General features: G+C 46.5%; 1 protein-coding gene across 1 annotated transcript in view; it reads right to left on the bottom strand.

Moving 5' to 3' along the window:
- Window positions 1-990: 990 nt before the first annotated feature.
- Window positions 991-22,746, bottom strand: part of LOC311062767 (kinesin-like protein KIF26A) — a gene marked incomplete at both ends in the record, with an annotated part of 28,046 nt that continues 6,290 nt past the window's right edge. The window contains 11 exons of the mRNA XM_084081988.1: window positions 991-1,175; window positions 3,949-4,099; window positions 4,655-4,678; window positions 6,304-6,500; window positions 6,918-9,294; window positions 9,933-10,647; window positions 11,333-11,640; window positions 12,134-12,296; window positions 14,328-14,487; window positions 21,790-21,970; window positions 22,717-22,743. Coding sequence (XP_083938114.1) covers window positions 991-1,175; window positions 3,949-4,099; window positions 4,655-4,678; window positions 6,304-6,500; window positions 6,918-9,294; window positions 9,933-10,647; window positions 11,333-11,640; window positions 12,134-12,296; window positions 14,328-14,487; window positions 21,790-21,970; window positions 22,717-22,743 — 4,488 coding nt within the window. The remainder of the gene's footprint in view (window positions 1,176-3,948; window positions 4,100-4,654; window positions 4,679-6,303; window positions 6,501-6,917; window positions 9,295-9,932; window positions 10,648-11,332; window positions 11,641-12,133; window positions 12,297-14,327; window positions 14,488-21,789; window positions 21,971-22,716; window positions 22,744-22,746) is intronic.

Below are 22,746 nucleotides of genomic sequence, written 5' to 3'. Positions count from 1 at the left end.
TTCCGAAAACTTTGGAAGCAGCATGTATTGCACTTTCGTGGGTAGAGAAGCCGTGTGGTAATCCAAAGGTCCCCGGTTTGCTTCCCGTCCTGCCCATGTCTACACATCAAAGTGCAGCCCCCCCCCTCCCCCACGTGCTCATCTGGACCATCTGAGCAACCATCAGCTAGGTGAAGCTAAAACTGAATCCCCCCCAACCCCCTGTTGTTTCAACAGTCTCACAACTCGTGAGACTGTTGTGTTTCTCTCTCTCTATGCCGACGACACAAGGATGTTGGACTGGAATCCATCCAGCCTTCTGAAGCCTAATTTATATTTCGTAGTATGACATTGCGGATGCAATGCTTGGAGATCAGTTCTTCTTTGGCAAAGCAATGGGAGTGTGGATTGAGCTTAAAAGTTGTTGGTGATGGAAGCATCTTGTCTGAAGTCCTCCGGAATAATACTTATACTTTATACTAGGATAATTCCGGAGGAATTATACCTCCGGAACTATCCTACCGGAATTATAACTGTACTGTGTGTCGTACAAATTGTACGACACACAATACGATTTGCACTGTGTGTTGCACTGCGGCGCATTGTGAGCTTGTAGATCGCCTATCTTCGCAATTATCGAAAGTAGTTGAGGCATCCTAAACTGGCAAGAAACAAAATGACACACACAGTAATTTTGACGGGTGGGGGTTGCGATCCAGCAGAAAAACGCAGAGTTCATTAGAACACAGCTAATCTAGGGACCCATTCGGTAAACAGTTTTTGCCTCTGGGGGCACCTCCTTTGTGTGTACAAAAAGGATCTCGGTTTGGCTCCTCCCCTTTCTTAGTCTACTTCCTCCCGGGTGCTTCTGTGTTCATTCCTACTAAGAACAACACCACATGTTTAGGGCAGTGGTGCTAATAGATTCGGCTGTTAGCAGAATCTGTCTTGAGAGATTAGAACACAGCTAGTGAGGGGGAGGCTCCCAGAATTCCCAGCGAGCGTTCTGTCTTACACCTCTACTTCCTGCGTTCCCCCTGCCGTGGCGGTGGGCGTGGGCGTGGCGATGTCGAAGCAGGTCTCCATCATGACGCGGGACTTACAGAGGTTGACGCAGAACTCCAGCTCGGCCGTGGTCTGGGCCAGAACCTCCAGGTAGTCCTGGGACTCCGGGTCTATGTCGGGATCGATGTCGACTACAGAAGACAAGGAAGAGGAAAAACAATTAGATGTTTGACATCTATTGCCACGACAAACCTAACAACAAAACAACATCTCGGCGCTGTCGGGCAGAAACCTCTTATCTCGATATTTTAACTTTTTGTGTTTCTCCCCCCCGTAAATTAACGCCCTGCTTGATAATACTACAGCGTCAAACAAAAGCATAAAAAGTAACAGATCTACAAGCTCGAAATGTGGCATGAAGCGACACGTTTTGATCACAGAATTGATTTCATAATTGCGGGCACACACACACACACACACACACACACACACACACACACACACACACACACACACACACACACACACACACACACACACACACACACACACACACACACCACACACACACACACACACACACACACACACAGCTCCATATACAGAGAAATAAATTGATAATTAGTTTATATAGTGATTTGTTGATAGTCCATTTTAATGTGAATTTATGCCCATTAATGCAGCCGAGACAGACTTTTTCAAGGAAAGTTGCAGCAGCATAGAAGCTAGTGAATAAGCGAGTGTCATTTTCAATAACCATAACAACATAAATAATTTACATGCAAATATTATGCAGTGTTTACCCTAATATATGAATTCATTCATAAAAAAAAGAAAATATGAATCCCCCCATTCTCTTTGAATGCATTATGTCAAATTGCAGAAGGTTGCATCACCATTTTCTTTTCCTTTTCTGGGGAAGTACTCCCATACCCCCCCCCCCCCCACACTAATTGTTCCCCCCAGAATAGGAGCTTGCATGAGGCTCTTAAGAGCATGTAGCTCTGCTACCGTAGGCAGGGGTTAACTAGAGGCCTATAGTCATCAATGCTCACTATTCCCTTTGGGAATACAGACAGTTACACAACACGGGATGCAGCTACAGGACAATATTCAAATGGGATTTTCTTCCATCTCTAACTGAAAATGTATTTTTTTCCTTTCATCCATAGGGAATAGGCTCTATGCACAGCAGCCATATTGGAAAGAAATTGGGCCTTCTTACTTCCACAGGTGTTACCAATGATACTAATGAAGGCTCTGTTCCATTCTGGCCTGGGTGCTGATATTGTGCATGTTGGCTCACTAGAAACACTCCATTTTGATTCCCAAATGGCCCCTTATGGTGGGTGTGTAACTCTGAGAGTGTACAAATGTATCCATTTGTACACTCTCAGAGTTATGGGGGTCCTTGAGAATAAGACAACCACTATGCCACACTGAATGGAACAGAGCCTTAATTAGTATCATTGGTAACACCTGTGAAGGAAGTAAGGAAGGGGCCCAATTCATTCCCAATATGGCTGCTGTGCATAGAGCCAATTAGCTTGCAGATGACGATGGCAAGACCTGTAAACGGTGCTGTCTGGTCTGTCTGTCTGTCTGTCTGTCTGTCTGTCTGTCTGGCTCTCTCTCTCTCTCTCTCTCTACTGGGCCACACATCATGCAGGACTATAAAGAAAGTGAACATGACATCACACTACTGAAGTAATAGCGACAGTTCTTGTGACAACAGTCCATTGAGTTCAATGGTCACAGTGACACCATCTTGAAAGGGCTGTCATCCTCCCTATATATACGGGGCAAAGCAGCTGGTCCAGGTATACATGAAGTAGAACGCTTTAATTCATACAAAATATGATATGAAATCCAGTTATGATTCTTCCCTAGTTTTGATTCTTGACCTTTAAAACAATATTGTAATCATAGTTTAATGTTTAATTTAGGGAAGGGCTTGATAACTATGTAGCGAACCTTCAGAGGAAAGGCAGTGGCTTTGGTTCATTAAAGTAGAATTCACGCAGGACAGATGTCTGTCACTTTAAAGTGGTTAAAAAAAGTTTCATTTACGTGCCTGGCACATAAATGAAGGTTCACCGGCTGCTTGGGCGGTGCAAGACTGACGAATTGATCTGGCACGGTTGTTTTGCTGTGTCACTGTCTTTAGCTCATTAGTGAACTTAAAGTGCTGAGCTTCTTAGGAGAGGGAGTGATTTATTCCTAATTATGTTTTGTATGTTTTCCCACTTGCTGTGATTATGGAAAACAACGACATTATGTTATGCATAATTGTGCAGACAACAGACACATTTACATAAACATGTAACTGGGGCATTAGTGTCCAATTCAAGCACTGCCTAATCTCTAAAAGGGGGAGGAAATGCATTGAACAAAAATGATCAGTAATTGGACTCGGAGATCTTCAATTAAACAATTACTTTATGTCCTAAGAATCAAAAGCATGGTAAAAAAAAGGAGCTTTCCGTTTTTTTATGCACCGTGCATGTACTGTATATGGAACAAGCTCCCAGAAATCTGCAAGACTGCTACTGCACATCCCTAAGTAAGACAAAGAGAGCTTGCTCTCAATGGTCTGCCCTGATTAAATGAAGTCAAAAGAAAAGAAAAAAAAATAGAGGAAAAATATCCTTAAAATCAGAGCTGACTTCCTTTTGCCCTGTCTTTTATTGAGGGTTTTCTCTGACTTTCTTTCTTTCTTTCTTTAATTTATTGTGCTGTACTAGTAGCTTTATTTTCATATTTGTATGTGTTTCATTTAGCTTATTCTTATTTTCTATTCTCTTTACTCACGTCAAACAGTTTTATTCAAAAGTCCCTTTTTCTTCCTTTTTCCTTTCTTTTCTTTCTCTTTGTCTTAATATTGTGTGTAAATCACTCCTCATTGCCTCTGTGTCTGCAGTTCTGGGATCAGACTCACACCAACATAGACAGTGCAGTACTTACACTCTCCGTTCCATTTGGACTGATCCAGCATCAGTCTGCTTTTGGCCTTGTCCAGTTCCACCTTCAGCCTGTCATGTTTGATCCGCAGATCTCTGATCTGCTGCTGTCTCTTCTCCAGCATCCTGAGCCTGGCGTTGAAGTACAGCAGACCCTGCATCAGCCACGCACACACACACACACACACACACACACACACACACACACACACACACACACACACGGACACACACGGACACACACGGACACATGGAGTCAAATGCACTGCAGTGTGAAGTACAGCAGACCCTGGGTCAGCCACACATTCAGTTTCTAAGTCTTTCCTGATTAATTATTAATAGTAGACAAGGGTATGCTAAAAGAACCAATCAATCAATCAATCAATCAATCAATCAATCAATCAATCAATCCCTTGCTTGAGCCCCACCGGTCATACAAATGAATGACCAGAGAGGGGGATATCAAAAAGCATGGATTTACCCCTATCCCCCCAGCTAATCCAACCCTGGTAACAACTGCACAGGGTAAGGTGCATTTTTTATGTGTTGTGTGCATGGGTCCTGCATCTACAGTGTATACTGGTGATGGTATAACAGGAATAATGTAATCTGATTATGAAAAGTCAAGTATCGGATTGCAGACACTTGAAAAATACCACACAAGTTGCAAACGCTAGACGCTCGGAAACACAGAAGATGTATACACGTACCTTTTCAACATCCTGGAACGGTTGCTAGGAGACAAAGTCAAGGAAACACAATTGATAAATACACATCTAATAAACACTGTCACAGCCCACACACAATGATTTAATACACGCACGCATGCGCACACAAGGAGAGATGAAACACTTTCAATCACTGTTTGTTAGAGCGGAACTAATTGACACATTAGCATTCATATCAACACACACACACACACACACACACACACACACACACACACACACACACACACACACACACACACAGGAATGGCAGGCTGAGGCTGGGGAGATGAATTGGAGATGATCTTTCTCTCTCTAATTGAAAGGAACTCAGCTCTCCATCCAGTATCACATTAATGTCCTTCCTGCACTGAACTCCTGTCCTCTCTCTCTGCATGGTTAATGACCCGTTGAGTCAGAACGATACCACTGCCACCCTCCATCCATCACTACATAACTACACTACACTCTCCCCTCCCTTACTCTCCTCTCCTCTCCTCTCCTCTCCTCTCCTCTCCTCTCCTCTCCTCTCCTCTCCTCTCCTCTCCTCTCCTCTCCTCTCCCCTCCCCTCCTGTCCTCTCTTCTCCCCAAATCTTTGCTTCTGGGGGTCCCTGGAACAAAATATGTTGTGATGGTGGCCCGCAGCCAAATACATATAATGTCAGGGGTCCTAGACATGATTTGTTTTTTACCACCAATGATATAGAAACATACGTTTTTCAGAAAAACGCATTTAGAAGACATTTTTATTATCGGCCTCAGGTCTTAATGGGTTAAGCTGGTGAAAAAGTATCAACACATTGTGCTCTCCTCTCCTGTCGTACCCTCCCCCTCTTGCAGGTGTCATTTGTAAACCTAAACCGATTAAGAAGTGACAGTAATTGTCTGTGTGATAACTTCAATTAGTGACACATTCAATGAGGGAGTGAACAGTGGAGTGCCGTGGGGGGTTCAACAGGGCAGCCCCCCCCCCCCTCTCTCTGCTTGTTGCGTCTGTATTCCTCCGTGTCAGACACTACATTAGAGACGGCCATCGTATTCACATGCTAATTCCTCATCTATATGCATGAACTCAGTTGAATATTCTGACGTGAGTCTGGAAATAGTGGTAAATCTCCCAGTGGTTGAAGAAGTACACAGATGTTTTACTTAAGTAAAAAACTCTTATAAAAAACTCTTATAAGTACTATAATAAAATAATAAGTCCTGTATTTAAACTTTTACGTGAGTAAAAGTGTATATATATTGGCATCAAAATATAAATTTATTTTCAAAAATAGTAGAACTTTGTCACGGTGTGATGCCTTGTAAGCTTGCAGATCTGCTTTTGAATAGCCAAAGGATAAAATAGGGGTTATAATTGGGTGCTCCACAAGTGTGGGGAGGACATCTTTTAAAGACCCTTTTAAATTTAGAATTGTATATTTTATACAGTATAGTACTTTGCTAGGTGTTTTAATTGTGGTGTTTATTGACCTGAGCAAACCAATTTTCCCCTGTGGATAATAAAAACATCTAATCTGATCTAATAATGATAATAATAATAATCTACATTGGCGTGGTAGCTTGTAACTGTAAGACTGTCAAATAATTGTAGTGGAGTAAAAAGTACAATATCTGCCTGATGAGATGAATTCGGAACGCATCTCACCTCAGACGCGGCAATAACGTCTCTCTTCCTCTGCAGTCTCTCCACGTCGTCGATCTCGTACACCTTGATCTCAAACGGCTCCTTCATGGCTCCGCCCAGAGGGGGCAGGTCTACCCACTGGGCTCCGCCCCCTGGCTTCCGCCCCAGAGAGGAAGTGTCCGGCATGGGCGTGGGGATGAGTCGGCGCCGCTGGAAGCCTTGAGCAGCAGAAATAATTGCATTATTTCATTGTGGCAAAAGGACAAAATTCACGGCAACATAACGAAGGGAATGCCCACAAAGAAAAACATTATATATATATATATATATACACACACACACACACACACTTCTGTCGAGTGGAAACCTGTCAGGATTCAAATTCAATAATAGCAAAAAGTAGTAGATCTACAAGCTCGAAACGTTTCGATCTTGTAGATCTGCTACTTTTGAGTGACGCTGTGGTATGATCAAGTAGTGTGTTATTCCTCTGGCTAGCGGTGGCTAGCTCGGTTATGCCCAAGTGGCTTCTTTTGGACGTGTTTTCATAGACCTGGTTGCTTATTTCTCTTGCAAAATCTGGCAACACTGATTCATGCATCAGAAAATAAATGTAATAAACCAACAACGCTCACCGTTCCCTCTTTTCTTAGGCGTCCTGGAGACTCTGCTCCTGTTGGACGAGGAGACGCCGCTTTCGCTCATGGAGTCGTGGGCGGACGAGGAGGTCCCGGTGGTCTCGCTGTCTCTGATCATGCTCTCGTAGCCGCTGCTGCCGCCGCTGTGGTAGAACAGCGCGGTGCGACCCATGGCGGGGGGCAGCTCCCCGCTCAGCACGCTGCTGTTGTCACTGCCGTGTCCGCTGCTGTACCTCTGGGGTCTCCGTGGCGCCGTGATCTTACTGTACGGCGAGGGGAGTGGCAGCGAGAAGGCGGGGGGCCCTCCGGCGGCACTACTTGTCCCACCGGCGCTGATGTCACTTCCTGTGATGCCTGAACCGTGAGTGAACGGCTTCCTCTGGCTCGCGGTGGCTAGCTCGCTGACGCGACTGTTAGCCGCCCTGCTAATGGCGTGCTTGGTTCCCATGATGGTCCCCCTCCCCGGTTTAGTCGCTGTCACGACGGAGCGAGCCGGGGTCTTCCCGCTCGGAGGTAGGCTGGCGTTCCGCGCCGCGGCCGTCGTCGTGTTCTCCGGGGATTTATAAGAGGAGGTGAGAGTTTTGGAACTGGTGCTAGACGGCGTGCGAGACTTCGATCCGCTACTGGAAACAATCGATCGGGAACTGGCGCTCTGACCTTTGAGCTGTGTGAGTTTGCTTGTTGTTACAAATACAGCAGCAGCAGAAGAAGAAGAACTTGAGGGGGAGGAAGGAGGAAGTGCCGACGTGGAGGCGGGAACTCCGGGTCTCGGCAGAGATCTGTTGGGTTTGCCGTTTCCTCCCAGGCTGGTGCCGCTGTTCTCCCTGGACAGGCTGGGCCTGGAGCCGGCCGAGGCCTGGCTGCCATATCGCTCCAGTGACGTCACACTGCCGTAGAACCGAGAGGAATCGCCTTTGGTGCCCCGGGTCTTCAGACTCGAAGACGCCCTGGCAGATCCGTGATCAGTCTTCAAACTGGATGTCTTGTAGCTAAAGGAATCCGCTCTGATCCTCATGGTGAATTCCTCCTCTGAGGCTGAGGTTTTAGGAAGCTTCCCCACCTCGCCACTTGTCCTCAAGGCACTTGGAGACAACGCAATCCTCGTCTTATGGTCCAGGCTTGACTTCCTGACGGGCGGAGCAGGAGGAGAAATGCTCCCAGATCCAGATTTGGGAATCATGCCGGTCTTCTGTCCGCTACCTTTTTTCCCTAACGATGCAAACCTCAGAATTCCTGTTCCTGAAGAACTGCTATCGTGGCTCCATTTGGACTCAGGGGAACTGTGAGGGACTGACACGGTTCCTAGAGTGGTAGCTCCTCGCGTGAGCTGTGGCATGTTAATGACAGTATCTCCTCTTCTGCTGGTCTTCTCACACCCGTCCACGACCCTCTGACACAAGCTTGCCTGTGTCTTGGGCGGGCGAGGTACACTGTTACTATTGCCCGCGGCTTTCCTGGAGGGAATGGTGCCGCTTCGCGGCGGTTTGCCCGCAGAAGGAAACTCCACGTCTTTGAAGTCAAAGTGAGCGCTTCCCTGAAGCCACAGGTCATCCTTCCTGCCTTCCTGTTTGCTGCTGCTGTAGCCCGAAACGGCGGCGGAGGTTGAGGTAGGCCTGGCTTTCCTGGGAAGACTGGAGTGGGCCGAGTGGTGAGGGACCTGGGACAAGGCAGAGGCGTTCAGAGTGTTGGCTCTGACTCTGGAGCCCCTCGGCGAGGCTTTGGTGGAATCAGGGGAAGGAGGACAACTGGTAAAGGGAGGCTTGCTGGGCGTGGCAGGGTCGCTGTCCAGCTCCGAGAAGCCCACGCCGCTGTCGTTGAGCGAGCTCTTGGCGCCGTGCGTCAAAAACGTCTCCCTGTGAAACGCGACGGGCGACGACTGCATGGATGCGCTGTCCGGCACGACGCCTTTGCGCTTGCTCACGAACCTCCCCGTCGAGCGGGCGCCGACTTCGCCGTCCAGCGATCTCACGCTCACCTCGCTCGCCCACGAGTCGATCAGCGAAGGTCTACCGACGTGACGAGGGAACCGTTCCTCCTGTGAGGGGGCGGTGACGTCAGAGCTGATCGCAGCGGCGGCGGTGTCACCGCCGTGACGTTCCGACGTGTACAAGTCGTACTCGTCGTTGATGCTACTGATGATGCTGACGGGGCGTGACCCTCGCGAGGAGGACAGAGCCTGCTGCAGGGAGCGGTCGCTGCTGAAGCTGAGGAGGTTGCAGGGCCGACCGTTGTCCGGGAGCAGGCCCACGGGGAGCTCCTCCACCACGGTGTACACCAGCTCGTCCTCTCCGTTCAGCTCCACCGGCTGCTGCAGGGTCACCGTCGTCCTGAGGATGTCCCGCTCCAAACGCCTCCTCAGCAAGGCGGCCCCAACCTGAGATAAGATGGGGCAAAAGTTAAGACCACATTATAGGGGTAACAGTCGACCACTTGAACCCCAGCATCCATTATTCTGGGGGGAACATTGGGCAAAGAATTGCCGATCTACAAGCTCACAACGCGTCGTAGACAGTATCTTCATATAATTGGTCCTCACTCACGCTCATCATAAAATGGTGTAATTTGTTTAAAGTGGGTTCAAGTGGTTAATTGAAGTAATCAATTGCACCACACCAGCACTATCCCAGAATAGGGTCACTATGCCCCTATTCTGGAATGAACATTTGGCAAAAATATTTGGTGTACAGGGCAACCAGAGGGGGGGGGGGGTGCCTAGTACAGAACCCTCTGGGTCTCTGAACAATATAGGGATTAAGTGGTAAATTGATTATGAAAATGTATCAATTTGAATAAAATAATAAAAAATAGAAGACATAGCTCAGGCAGGCATGGGCTTGTAGATAAAAAAACACAAATTCTGCAAGACACAATTGCACAAATTAGTATAAAACATGGTTGAAGTGGTTAAAGGATGCTTAAGTGATGTTTTTTTGGTGATGTTTTTTATAATATTTTAATAAAAAGTGAACTGTCCAAAAACATCCCCAAAAACGCAGCCCGTAGATGACTCACCTCCACGGGGTCCCTGTGCAGGTGAGACCTCTCCTCCACGACAACGCAACCCTCGGCCGTTTCGTGGCCTTGACCGAGCACTCGCTCGTTGTCTCCCACAGGGGGGGCCCTGGCAGCAGTGCCCCCAGCCTGCTGTGAGGGGGTGCGGAGGGAGGCTCGCGGTATGGAGGGAGAGTCAAAAGGTTTGGGGGCGGTACCTTTACTGAGATAGACCTTCTCCCGGACCACCAGGGGCGCCTCAGGCTTCGAGTTCTGGGCCAATAAACGCCTGGTGGGCTTCATGGCCAAACCTGGATCACAGAGAGGAGACACAACCTTCTCCCCGTCGGCGCGTGTCCTTTTGGACGTGTCCGTCGGGACGATCCCCCCCGTGGATGAGGGCGATTTGGAACGTTCCAGCTCGGGTTTGTTGGAGGTCGTTGTTGTGTTTTGGGTCGGGATCGTACCATCCAAGGGGTTCTGAGAGGGGGCTTTAGGAAGGGAAGGAGCAGCGTCTGTGCTCTCAGACTGTGTGCTTGGTGCTGTGGCCTCTGCCGTGGAGCCAGTGGGGGGCCCGTCTGCTGTGGACCCAGTGGGTGGGCCCTCTGCCGTGGAGCCAGTGGGGGGGCCCTCTGCCGTGGAGCCAGCGGCGGGTGGGCCCTCGCTGCCGTCGATGCAGGTCAGCCTCTCCTGGAGCTCGGCAAACGTGTTGCACTTTAAGTGGTCCCCGTCAGTCCTTGACATGAGAACATTAAACCAGAGTACAGGTGCAACAGTTAATCAAACTGATCAATGTAATCAATAAGAACAAAAAATGGATTTAATCTTGCATGACACTGTCAAATGATAAAATATAAATTTGGACATAGCATTTTCAGAGCATGTTTATTTCAATCAATCGATTGTGTTCTGGCTTGGATCAATGGAACTAACACAGTAGGCTACTCCTATTTATCAGTATCACAATGAAAACACATTTTCAAGGTATACAAATAATGATATCATCATCCGTCTGTGCCCCCAAAGATTTCTTCTGCCCGGTTCTCCTCAGTGGCTGGAGCAATTGATCTGCATTTGCACACAGCCGGTGACCATTACCATGTGCACGGAACAGCAATGCCTGTTTTTCGCTTTCCCCAAATGTCAGCTGTTTATTAGCGTTTTTGTGTTCGCTGGCTCCCGGGTTGCCAGATCATGTGCGTGAAACAAGCAACGGTGTTGCCACATCCGTGAAACAAGCAGACACGTGCATGGGTGCTCATATCCCCCAACGGGTATGGTGTAGTGTATTAAATATATATAAATGTTATATTATCATGAAAATCCGGCCCCAGCCCACAGGTTGAGAATCACTGGAATAGGGCAATGGATAAAACCCCACAAGACAAGAAAATAAAGGCCGTCCAGAGTGACTGACTGACCTGGGACGGCTGATCCTCAGCTTCTTGTTGAGCGAGGGGATGATGGGGACGAAGGCCGGGGGTCCCTCGTTGTCGCTGAGGTCCCTGTCCGAGACGGCGGCCCCTCCGGGGCCCACGTAGATGACTGTGTCACAGGACTGCTCGCTGCTGGACGAGTAGCCCTGCTCGGCGGACGGGGCCAGAGGGGTGTCGGGGTCCAGGGCCACCGTACGCGGGTAGAAAGGTCGAATAAGGTGAGAGGAGGGTCTGCCCGGCCGGCCACCCCCCTCCTCACAAGAGCTGTCCCCACCGGAGGAGCTGGACGCGTACTGGATGGAAACCACAGAGACATCAATGAAGCTGTTAATGAAAATAATTCATCTTCTTCACACTTTCTTCATGCTTTTTTATGACCTTATTGAATCTCGCCCCTTGATCAAATACCCAATATTAGAATAAAAACCTAAAACTAAGCCTGTCCACAACAAATAAATAAAACATAAAATCACACTGTGAATGAATGTATAAAATAGAATAAAATAGATTGGTATACATACGGAAGACCAATGTAAAATAATTCAGTAAACAAACAGAGCTTATGAACTGGCAACATTCATGTCTTCACACACACACACACACACACACACGTGAGTGTGCACACTTTTGTGTGTGTAAGTTTGTGCGTGCGTGTCCAATTTGTACGTGCAAAACTTGCTGTACCGACCGGCACCTCTTAAATATAAACTAATGAAAAATGCAAAACTACAATAGCCTTGGAACGGATGTGTGTGTGTATTGGTGTGTAGTGATGCTGCACAGTACCTTGGTCTTGTTCTTCCTCATGCGTTGGATGCGTGAGGCCAGCTGCACGGTGGTCAGAGTCTCCATGTAGTTGACGGGCGAGTCGGAGACGTGAGCGATCATGATGGTCCGACAGTTGATGTTCCCCAGGGCCTCTCTGAGCAGCATGGTCAGCTTACTGTCTCTGCAGAATTACATCACACCACACCTCGTTATAGCAACGTAAACTAAACAAATACACTAAAAGGAGAAAGATAACGTCTCATGGGAAAGACATGCTTCACAATGTTCACCGCTACACTTTCTACATGCCATATCATTGCTGCCTCGGACGTGCCTTTGCATGGTGGGAGATTGTATCATCCTCTTCCGAGGACGCAGAGATGTGGATGTTGACGGTCTTGAAGATAAAGATGACGCCGAGGTGATTTATGCCCTGTCCATCTTAGACTTGAGTCCTAGCCTTAAGACGTTATGCAAGCTAGCAGTTATTCAGTACCGTCTGAAGCAGTCAGGACTCCCACACAACGTCAGGTGGGAACCGGCAACCATGACTACCTATATACCAACAGCAACCGCAAAAGAACACGAGCCGTGCGTGATGGGCGCTGCGTCAAGGAAGTTCATAGACTCGTCAAAGAGCCGAGCCACCTCAACCACGGCCCGTCTCAGATGTCGCCACATGGGAAGAGGGTACGAAGCTTGTATTTGTATTTTTTCAGTGAAAAGATTGGTGTAGAGGAGGGGAAAAGAGCAAACCAAGTACAGAACAGCTCGTAGGACAGGTCTGACAACTCTGATGCAACTCTACAGCAAGGGGAGGAGCAGGCTGTTTGTCATGAGAAGGCTCAGATATTTTGGTGTGTGCAACAAGATGCTACAGATGTTACAAGATGAACCATAGGGCATACATGAACCAATGCCCCTCACTGGAGGGGGTGGAGGAGGTGCGCACAGCACCAGGGCAAACAACAGATTCACTTACCCGGGGTGGAGCTGTATGAGACTTGGCATGTCCTTTGTGCCAGTAGCTACAGTATGAGGATTTACTCTGCCAGGTCAATTGTAACATAACTTGGAATAATAGATGTATCGAGGACTTTTGACCTCTAATGACCCTTTTAGGGTATGGTTATTGGACTGTCACTTTTATTTCGAATTGCACTGATTGAAATGGACACTTTATTTGTTTTGGGGCGGGATACGGTGGGGACACTGTAACGTTGTGTTGCAGTTTTTCTGCATAGTGCAGGATAGCCGTATACAGTAGGTATGTTCTATTGCAGTGGTTTTCAACCTTTTTCATGCCAAGGACCCCTAAATTGATATACATTTGGCCGCGGACCCCCATTTGAAAATGTTTTGTGCCAGGGACCCCCAGAAGCAAAGATATCAGTTCATTTTTGCTTAAAAATATATAAATATTCAAATATATGCAATTTGTTTCAAGGCTTTTCAAAAATAGCAGATCTACAAGCTCATAGCGTGGCACTCGGTGCCGCGCTATGAGCTTGTAGATCTGCTATTTTTTAATAGCCAAAGCTAAGTAGTTACAATGATTGTGACGCTATGTTACGCTATGCTGGGGACCCCCTGGTACTCCCTCAAGGACCACTGGTGGTCCCCGGACCACTGGTTGAAAACCACTGTTCTATTGTATACTGCTGTATACAATAGTTGTGTTGATGGTGCTTCGTAATGTTTGTCTTGCCTTTGAATTGCTGTATACGACAGAACCCTCCTTACAATGTACCTGTAACTCTGTAACTTTTAACTGCTGTGCTGCCTCTGGGCGATCGAAATTCCCAGCGGGATATACAAAGGTATCTATCAATCTATCAATCTATCTTAGATGGCACAAAGGTGCAAAGCTTGCACCTGCATCAAAGTGTGGGGGGGTTCCAGGGGGTCCCCAGCAAGAGTAGTTAATGTAGCGTCACAATCATTTTAACCACTTGAACTTTTTATACTTTGGGCTATTCAAAAATAGCAGATATACAAATCTACAAGCTCATAGCGCGGCACCGAGTGCCGCACTATGAGCTTGTAGATCTGCTATTTTTCAAAAATCTTGAACATAATAACGCAAATCTTTGCTTCTGGGGGTCCCTGGCACAACATATTTTCAGATGGGGGTCCGCAGCCAAATATTTATCAATGTGGGGGTCCTTGACACGAAAAAGTTTGAGAATCACTGAGTTAGGGGACCTGTTACCTGTAGGGGACATGTTTAGCTCCATTAGCCAGGGCTAGCAGGACATTCCCCAGAGCGGACAGAGACAGACTGTGTCCTCCACCTGTCTCTCTGCTCCCACTGATGTCTGTCTCACAACTGCCCAGGTCCAACAGATGGAGGCGAGAACTTCCCCCTGACACTGAGAGAGAGAGAGAGAGAGAGAGAGAGAGAGAGAGAGAGAGAGAGAGAGAGAGAGAGAGAGAGAGAGAGAGAGAGAGAGAGAGAGAGAGAGATATCATGTTTTGATTGATTGATTGATTACTTAATTAGTCATAAATGTAAACAGCATGGAGGTACAGGAAGACATTTGTGCTAAAATGATAACACAAAAAAGTCAAAACATTGACAACCCGAACACGGGCCAATTGTGTTCACATAGACGCCCGACAAAGCAGGCTGCACCACGGAGGATTTGAACTCACAACCTCCGTGGTGGTGGGCAGGGACTTTACCACTGCACCACCCGAGCGCCAGAAATTAAAATATTAATAACAACAAATAAAACCATTAAAAAAAAGGAGGAGGGAAATAATCAAAATAGCAGATCTACATTCTTGTAGATCGGCTGTTTTCACAAACAAATAGGCCTTTCATTAATTCATGTATTTTTGTGAGTTTGGGGTCACAGACCTGATTGGATATCGTAGTTGTCGATACGTTTTTTCGTATGTTGATCATAGTCACAGATTAGCATCAAAAGTAGCAGATCTACAAGCTTGAGACACGGCGCAAAGTGACGCGTTTTGAGCTCGTAGATCTACAGTTTTGGACATACAAGGTTTCTACCCGACAGAGACGATATTTTATTCATGTCTGGGACCCAGAGATATGTTTTTCTCTGTCTCTGTTTCTCTCTCTCTCTCTCTCTTTCTATGATTCTTCACACGGTGTTGGTAATCAGTTTTACTTTGCCGGGTTGTGATGCAGTGTCTGATTATGAAGCCGGTCACCTTGGCATGATAAAGACCCTGCATCATAACGCAAGGTGAAGCCATGAAGTTAGGAGAAATGAAGTTGTGATTTATTATAAATACAAGCGCCATCGTCAGCACCATTCATTCACACACTCACACGCACGCACGCACGCACGCACGCACGCACGCACGCACGCACGCACGCACGCACGCACGCACGCACACACACACACACACACACACACACACAGACTCACGCACGCACGCACACATTACAGACGATAATTCATAGGAGAGTCGCGCCTTCCAAGGAGGTAAATAATAATGCCCACCACAGTGACAGGTTTTAAGGGACCCCCACCCCAACCACCCACCCACCCACCCATTCACCCCTCCCTTCCTGCCTCGTTAAGCGTCTTTGTTGTCACCAACATCGTCAGCCAATCCACATGAATCTCATTAACCAGATGAATCCCTGGAGCAGTGGTTCTCAAAAGTGGGTTCCCCCAGGGGTCCTTGCTCGGGGGGTTCCAGGGGGTCCCCAGCAAAAGTATACAGTAGGTCACATAGCATCACAATCATTTTAACCACTTTATCCATTTATATGTTGGCTATTCAAAAATAGCAGATGTACAAGCTCACAGCGCGTCACTTCGTGCCGCGCTGTGAGCTTGTACATCTGCTATTTTTGTTTTTAAATCTGAAAAATATCGAAAATATCGAAAAAAATAAATAAAATAATACAATGTATCTTCTCTTCTGGGGATCCCTGGCACAAAACCTTTTCAGGTGGGGGTCCGCAGCCAAATAGGCCTACAAATCAATTGGTGTCACGTTACGTCATCAAGCCCCCAGAACCATGAGTAATATTTTGAAGGGCTTGGTTTTTATGGCTCTATTCTTAATATCACATCCATGAGCAGCTTCTCCTGGACCGCCTGGACCACTGGCGTGGCTAGGCGTAGCTACCTAGGCTCAGCGTAGCCTGACAGAGCGTCGCGGGTGCGAGTCCCGACGGCCTTTGCTGCATGTCACTCCGCATCTCACTCCCCATTCAGACTACTATCCTATTAGTAGGGTCCGAAAGTGAGGTTCTGTGACCATCCTTTGGCAAGTACGTTTTGACGATTGATTTGACCTCTATGGACCCTTTAGAAAAGATTTAGCCCCCAGGTCCCTCCCAAAAATCCCGGCATTTTTTGCTAGACAGCCAAATTCAAAATGGCGCCCGGCGCCATCTCTAAAATTTAACTTTTGATCTGAATGACCTAGAATCATGTATGAAGGCACTTTTCCATACAAGTCAACCATGAGGATTCCAAATCTGACACAATTTTAATTGTAAGACCTCGTTTTGACTCCGAAATTCAAGATGGCCGACATCCAGTAGAGTAAAAACGTATACCCAGGGGGCAAAGGGGGGTATGCTGCATTTGCCCTGCCATAAAAGGTTGGCCACCAGAAATAATATCTATGACCCAGTAGGATCACAACCTATATGGACAACCCGGTCACCTTGCTGCTGGAAATCCAATATGGCCGCCTCAATATTATCAGAAAATAGCTTTGGCAATAACTTTTGAACCAGATGGGCTAGAAATAAAAACTTGGTGTCTATTTCATGGTTTCAGAGCATGAGAAACTCAATGGAATACTTATCTTTATGATTGGGTGTGTCTGGACCTTTCATTTGCATATTTCCAAGATGGACGCCACGCGAAAATGAGTTTTACTATGACTTTTACAGTGACAGCTGACTGTTATGGCAAAAAGTCTGCTTTTTAAGTAATATGAACACATTTGGTCAGTTTGAGCTTTAATTTATATGTTGTCAATATGGCAGACCCACACCATGAGTCTGGTCAGAGTCGTGTAATCCGGGATGCAGAGATGGTAGTCAAGGCAGCAGTGGAGACTAACCCATTTACAGTGAGCACATCATCCATGATCAACATATCTACAGGACAGTGTGCTGATTCCACAGTCAAGGACGACTTGATGAGTGTGAAAGAACTGGGTCTGAAGGCACTGTGTGAGTCACTGTCCAGTGAACAGAAGAAGACAAGCATAATGAAGCTTAACACTTTCTACACTCAAAACACAAAATCTAAAAAATCTAAGGGGAAAACCTCAGCACCTGCAAGAGCAATGAAATTACTGCCCTCCTGCGCATGACCCAAATCATAGCCAGTGGTGGAGAACTCAACCTTGTTGACTTTATAGGCAACCACGAGTGCAGTGACTTCCCCCCTTCCCTCTTCCAGGAAGATGGCAGGATGAGAACAGGTACCAAGGCCAGCCTTGTTAAGGTCCTGAAAGAGGAGACCAAAGTTGCATGCATCCCTGACCTGCCTACAGAAGACATAAAAACAGCAGTAGTTATTGATGCCATGTATGCCATGCGCCATTGGTCGTTCCTGAAAGGTGAAGTATTTGGAACAATCGCTGAACGATACCAACGTCTGCTGTTGAATGATGTGCCTGCTGGCACAGAGATCATTCACTTCTGTTTTGACCGGTACAGTGGACCTAGTCTTAAGACAGCTGAGCAAGAACACAGATACTGTATGCTTGACCAAAACCTACCAAAGAATATGAAGTCAGTATGCATTACACAGCTCCAGATCCTCAGGAGTTCTTTGCTGTGTCAGCTAACAAGGCAAACCTATTGAGTTTCCTCTGTGACGGATGGTGTGAAAATGTGAAACTTAAGTCGGCCCTTGGTCCAACACATCTTTACCTGGGTGGGGGGTTTAAAGAAGAAACAAGGAGTGTGGTGATCAAGGAGGGGTCTATTGAAGATGTCCCTGCACTAGAATCCACACAACAGGAGGCTGATACAAGAATAATACTCCACACCCTGTACAGTGTCCAGAATGACAAAGTTGACAGAGTTGTCATCCATGCCAATGACACAGACATCATCATCATGTGCCTTTACTATGCAGCAACCCATCTCAGATGCATCTTCCAGAGCTGTGGGTGAGAACAGAGCAAAATTCATACCTTCCTATCCATCAAATGGTATCAGCACTGGGGCTCGCACAGTGTCGTGCCCTGCCCTTTATCCATAGTTTAAGTGGCAGAGATACTGTACCACCAGCTATCCCTTCTTCACTGGGAAGAAGGCATGGTTCAAGGCCATCATGCGTCTGGATCTCTGAACTTGAGGAGTTTGGTGAAAACTCTTATGATTCCCTCTCAGATGACGTCCATCAATCAGGCACGAGACCTCACAATTGCTGTATATACATCCAAAGCGGACCACCAGGAGGATTTTGACCTGAGTAAGCTTAGAGTGTACAAGTTCCTCAATAATAGATCAACCCTCTTAAAGCTGCTGCCCCCGACAGAGAATGCCTTTGACCTGCACCTGAGAAGAGCTGTTCTAGCAACCATAATAGATAAATGTGCACATATCGCCAAGCCGGATATTCCTTCTTTCACAGAGTATGGATGGTCTCTCAGTGCTAGCAATGCAGTCCCCCTTGCATCTACCGAGCCAGCCTGGCCTGTGTCAATGAACAAGGCAATATCATGCAGCTGTATCAAAGGCTGCCAGAAAAACTGTTCCCGTACAAAGAAGGCAATTCCATGCTACTTAGGATGCCGTTGCCAGGGACTGGAGACACGATGCAGCAGGATCAGTGCAACACATGACAACAGTGACAGTGAATAGCATCGTACCATAGTATCATTGGCTTTAGAAGCAGGCAAGACAGCACCATAGAGGTCAAAATGAACCTTTTGTAGGCAACCTCAACTCCGCCTTTACTCTATTTGTCACTAAGTAGTCTATCTTTTGTTATGTTACTTGAATGCATACCACTATGTCAATTTGTATAGCCCTAAAGTTGAAGTTTTTGGCAAGTCTTGGAGTGTGCATGTGTCTGTTTATATCTGTCTATATTGTATTTAGTTTATTAAAATGATACATAAGATACATTGTGGGCTTTTTCTCCAATTTTTCTCTGCAATCATCCCCACAACTATAGATCTATAAATCAATACATCTGAGGGAAAATGTAATACCATACATTATTTATGACTGCAGCCATATTGACAACATATAAATTAAAGCTCAAACTGACCAAATGTGTTCATATTGCTTAAAAAGCAGACTTTTTGCCATAACAGTCAGCTGTCACTGTAAAAGTCATAGTAAAACTAATTTTCGCATGGCGTCCATCTTGGAAATATGCAAATGAAAGGTCCAGACACACCCAATCATAAAGATAAGTATTCCATTGAGTTTCTCATGCTCTGAAACCATGAAATAGACACCAAGTTTTTATTTCTAGCCCATCTGGTTCAAAAGTTATTGCCAAAGCTATTTTCTGATAATATTGAGACGGCCATATTGGATTTCCAGCAGCAAGGTGACCGGGTTGTCCATATAGGTTGTGATCCTACTGGGTCATAGATATTATTTCTGGTGGCCAACCTTTTATGGCAGGGCAAATGCAGCATACCCCCCTTTGCCCCCTGGGTATACGTTTTTACTCTACTGGATGTCGGCCATCTTGAATTTCGGAGTCAAAATGAGGTCTTACAATTAAAATTGTGTCAGATTTGGAATCCTCATGGTTGACTTGTATGGAAAAGTGCCTTCATACATGATTCTAGGTCATTCAGATCAAAAGTTAATTTTTAGAGATGGCGCCGGGCGCCATTTTGAATTTGGCTGTCTAGCAAAAAATGCCGGCATTTTTGGGAGGGACCTGGGGGCTAAATCTTTTCTAAAGGGTCCATAGAGGTCAAATCAATCGTCAAAACGTACTTGCCAAAGGATGGTCACAGAACCTCACTTTCGGACCCTACTATATCAATAAAGGCATAAATGCCAAAAGAAAAACGCCTATTACTTTAGATAGGACACAACCGGGACAAATACATTCTTTTTTTAGCAGGACAAGAAGATATTTTCAACCCGGGCATCTGGAAACGCTTTTAGGCGTTTGCCTTGGTGTTTCCAGATGAGGAAAAAAGAAGCCCCTGTGGACACGGGGCCTCGGGTATGTTAATGATTACAGTGATGATAGCGACTAATGATGAGTCAGCGCTTAATAGAATGCATGGGTATGGAGGTGCGGGTCGTTAATTAATTACCACCAGACCTTAATTAGGTCATGATAACTTCTACCTGCTCAATGTCACTGTAATGAAGCTACTAATGACTCAAAACACACATGTATGTACACACACGAACAAGCACACACACACGCACGCGCTCTCACACGCACGCACGCACGCACGCACGCACACACGCACACACGCACACACACACACACACACACACACACACACACACACACAAAGCCATACACATTAATATAGTTCCTCAATCTTTTACGATGGAATTGAAAAGCTCACTGCCCATTGGTGTACCTATAGCAGATCTACATGCTCATGTGAGCTTGTAAATCTGATATTTGTGACACCAGCTCACAACTAAGAATTTAAATATGGAAAACTCTGAGCTATATGTAACCTTGTAACCCAGTGCCAATGTAATCCTGGGCGCTACTCTCCCTCTGCCAGCCTGGGGAGAGCCCAGAACTGAGCTCATACCTCCTTCAATGCATGAGGAGCTACTGTTGCAAGCCGCTTCTTATCAACTGACAGGGGGGAGTTTCCCCGATTGGACGTAGCGCGTGGAAAGAACACGTTATTCCAACCAGTGACCAGGGGGAGGCAGTATAGAGACCAGGATTACTGCATGTTTTTTGTGAGGGTACCTACCCTAGGGCAGTGGTTCTCAAACTTTTTCATGTCAAGGACCCCCAAAATGACACTTATTACCCCACGGACCCCCATTTGAAAAGATAAGCCAGGGACCCCAATAAGAGAAGGTTTTTACGGCTCTCTAGCAGTGATTCTCAACCATTTTAATTTCAGGGACCCCCAGTTTAACATGCATTAGGCTACGGACCCCCATATACCTCTGGGACCCCAATTCATATTGTAAAATCAATGTTAATTTAACTCTTGAGAGTGTACAAATGGAACCAAATGGACCCGTTATGGTTCCATTTGTACACTCTCAGAGTTACAGACCCATACGGGTCCATTTGGTTCCTGTCCATCATTTAGCTGGGGACCCCCTGGAACCCCCTCAAGTACCCCTGGGGGTCCCCGGACCCCACTTTGAGAACCAATGCCCTAGGGGACACGGGGAGAACACGCAAACTCCACACAGAAAGGCCCTTTCACCAACCCCACCTAATATGGGCACTGATGATGCGGAGGAGAGGACACGCCCCCAGCGCCCACAGCGTCCCCGGCGGGAATCAAACCCAGGATCTATTCGTAATTGTAAAGTTATAAATGTAAACCCTGAAACAACCATTTGTCTTGTGGGGACCAGGAAAGTGGTCCTCACAATGTGACACACACACACACACACACACACACACACACACACACACACACACACACACACACACACACACACACACACACACACACACACACACACACACACACACACACACACACACACACACACAGGTGTGTGTAGAGCTTACTGGCCGTCTTGCTGGTGTGTGTGTGTTGTTGCTGGAGGTGCAGGGTGAAGAGGAGGTGGGAGTTCCTCCTGGTGCTCTCCTCCTCACATGGAGGTCCGCTGCTCCTCACGGCCAGCGCCGCGTCCAGGAGGAACGCTGCCCGCTCTGCCGTGGCCGCACGCAACACACACTGGTTCTGGAGCTACACACCACACAACACAAACAACACACATTGTCATGATCATGAGATTAATATTAGTAGTTAGTATTATATTTTTGTATTTTATCTTTTTAAAAGCTTTGTAAACACAGGGACATTCATTTACGAAAAAAACATAAACATTTTAAATATCGTTGGTGTCAGGTTTCTGCCTGACACCAACGATATTTGGGTCAGAACTAAGGTTATTATACTTTTGAGCAGTATTAAGGGTTCAATGTCTTGCTTACGGACACCTCGACACATTGTTGGGGCCGCCTGGGGAATTGAACCTGGGACCTTCTGTTTGCTTCCCAGGTGGCCTCTCTACCCATTCACCTAGGGCTGCCTGTTGCATCTCTGTGATAAACATAACTCTCAAAAGAATATCAATGAATTCAAGTCTCCATGGGGTGACTAATCGATTTTGGGGGTGAACTATCCCTTTAAACTGCAAACATGGAAGCCTGCATAAAGTTTCACCTCACTTTTTTTTGTAATTGTGTTAATTGATAAACAATAACTATAAACAATGAAGTTGATTGATTGATTGATTGATTGATTGATTGATTGATTGATTGATTGATTGATTGATTGATTGATTGATATTGATTGAGTGGATTAACCACTTAAACCCTATGGTTCACTGGAAGTCCCTCAGGGCTTTATACTTATACTCTTTTCTGTTTTCTGTTTATTGTGGGGAAAGCTTTCGCTGAAAACGGGTGGCTTTAAGTGGGTCAACTGACCTGAGACCCAGAGACGGGGTCCTCTCGCAG

The sequence above is a fragment of the Gymnoscopelus microlampas genome, assembly GCF_963454915.1.
Source record: "Gymnoscopelus microlampas genome assembly, chromosome: 16".
NCBI classification, from domain to species: domain Eukaryota; kingdom Metazoa; phylum Chordata; class Actinopteri; order Myctophiformes; family Myctophidae; genus Gymnoscopelus; species Gymnoscopelus microlampas.
Note: the sequence above shows the minus strand (reverse complement) of the source record. Positions and strands in the feature narration are given on the sequence as shown.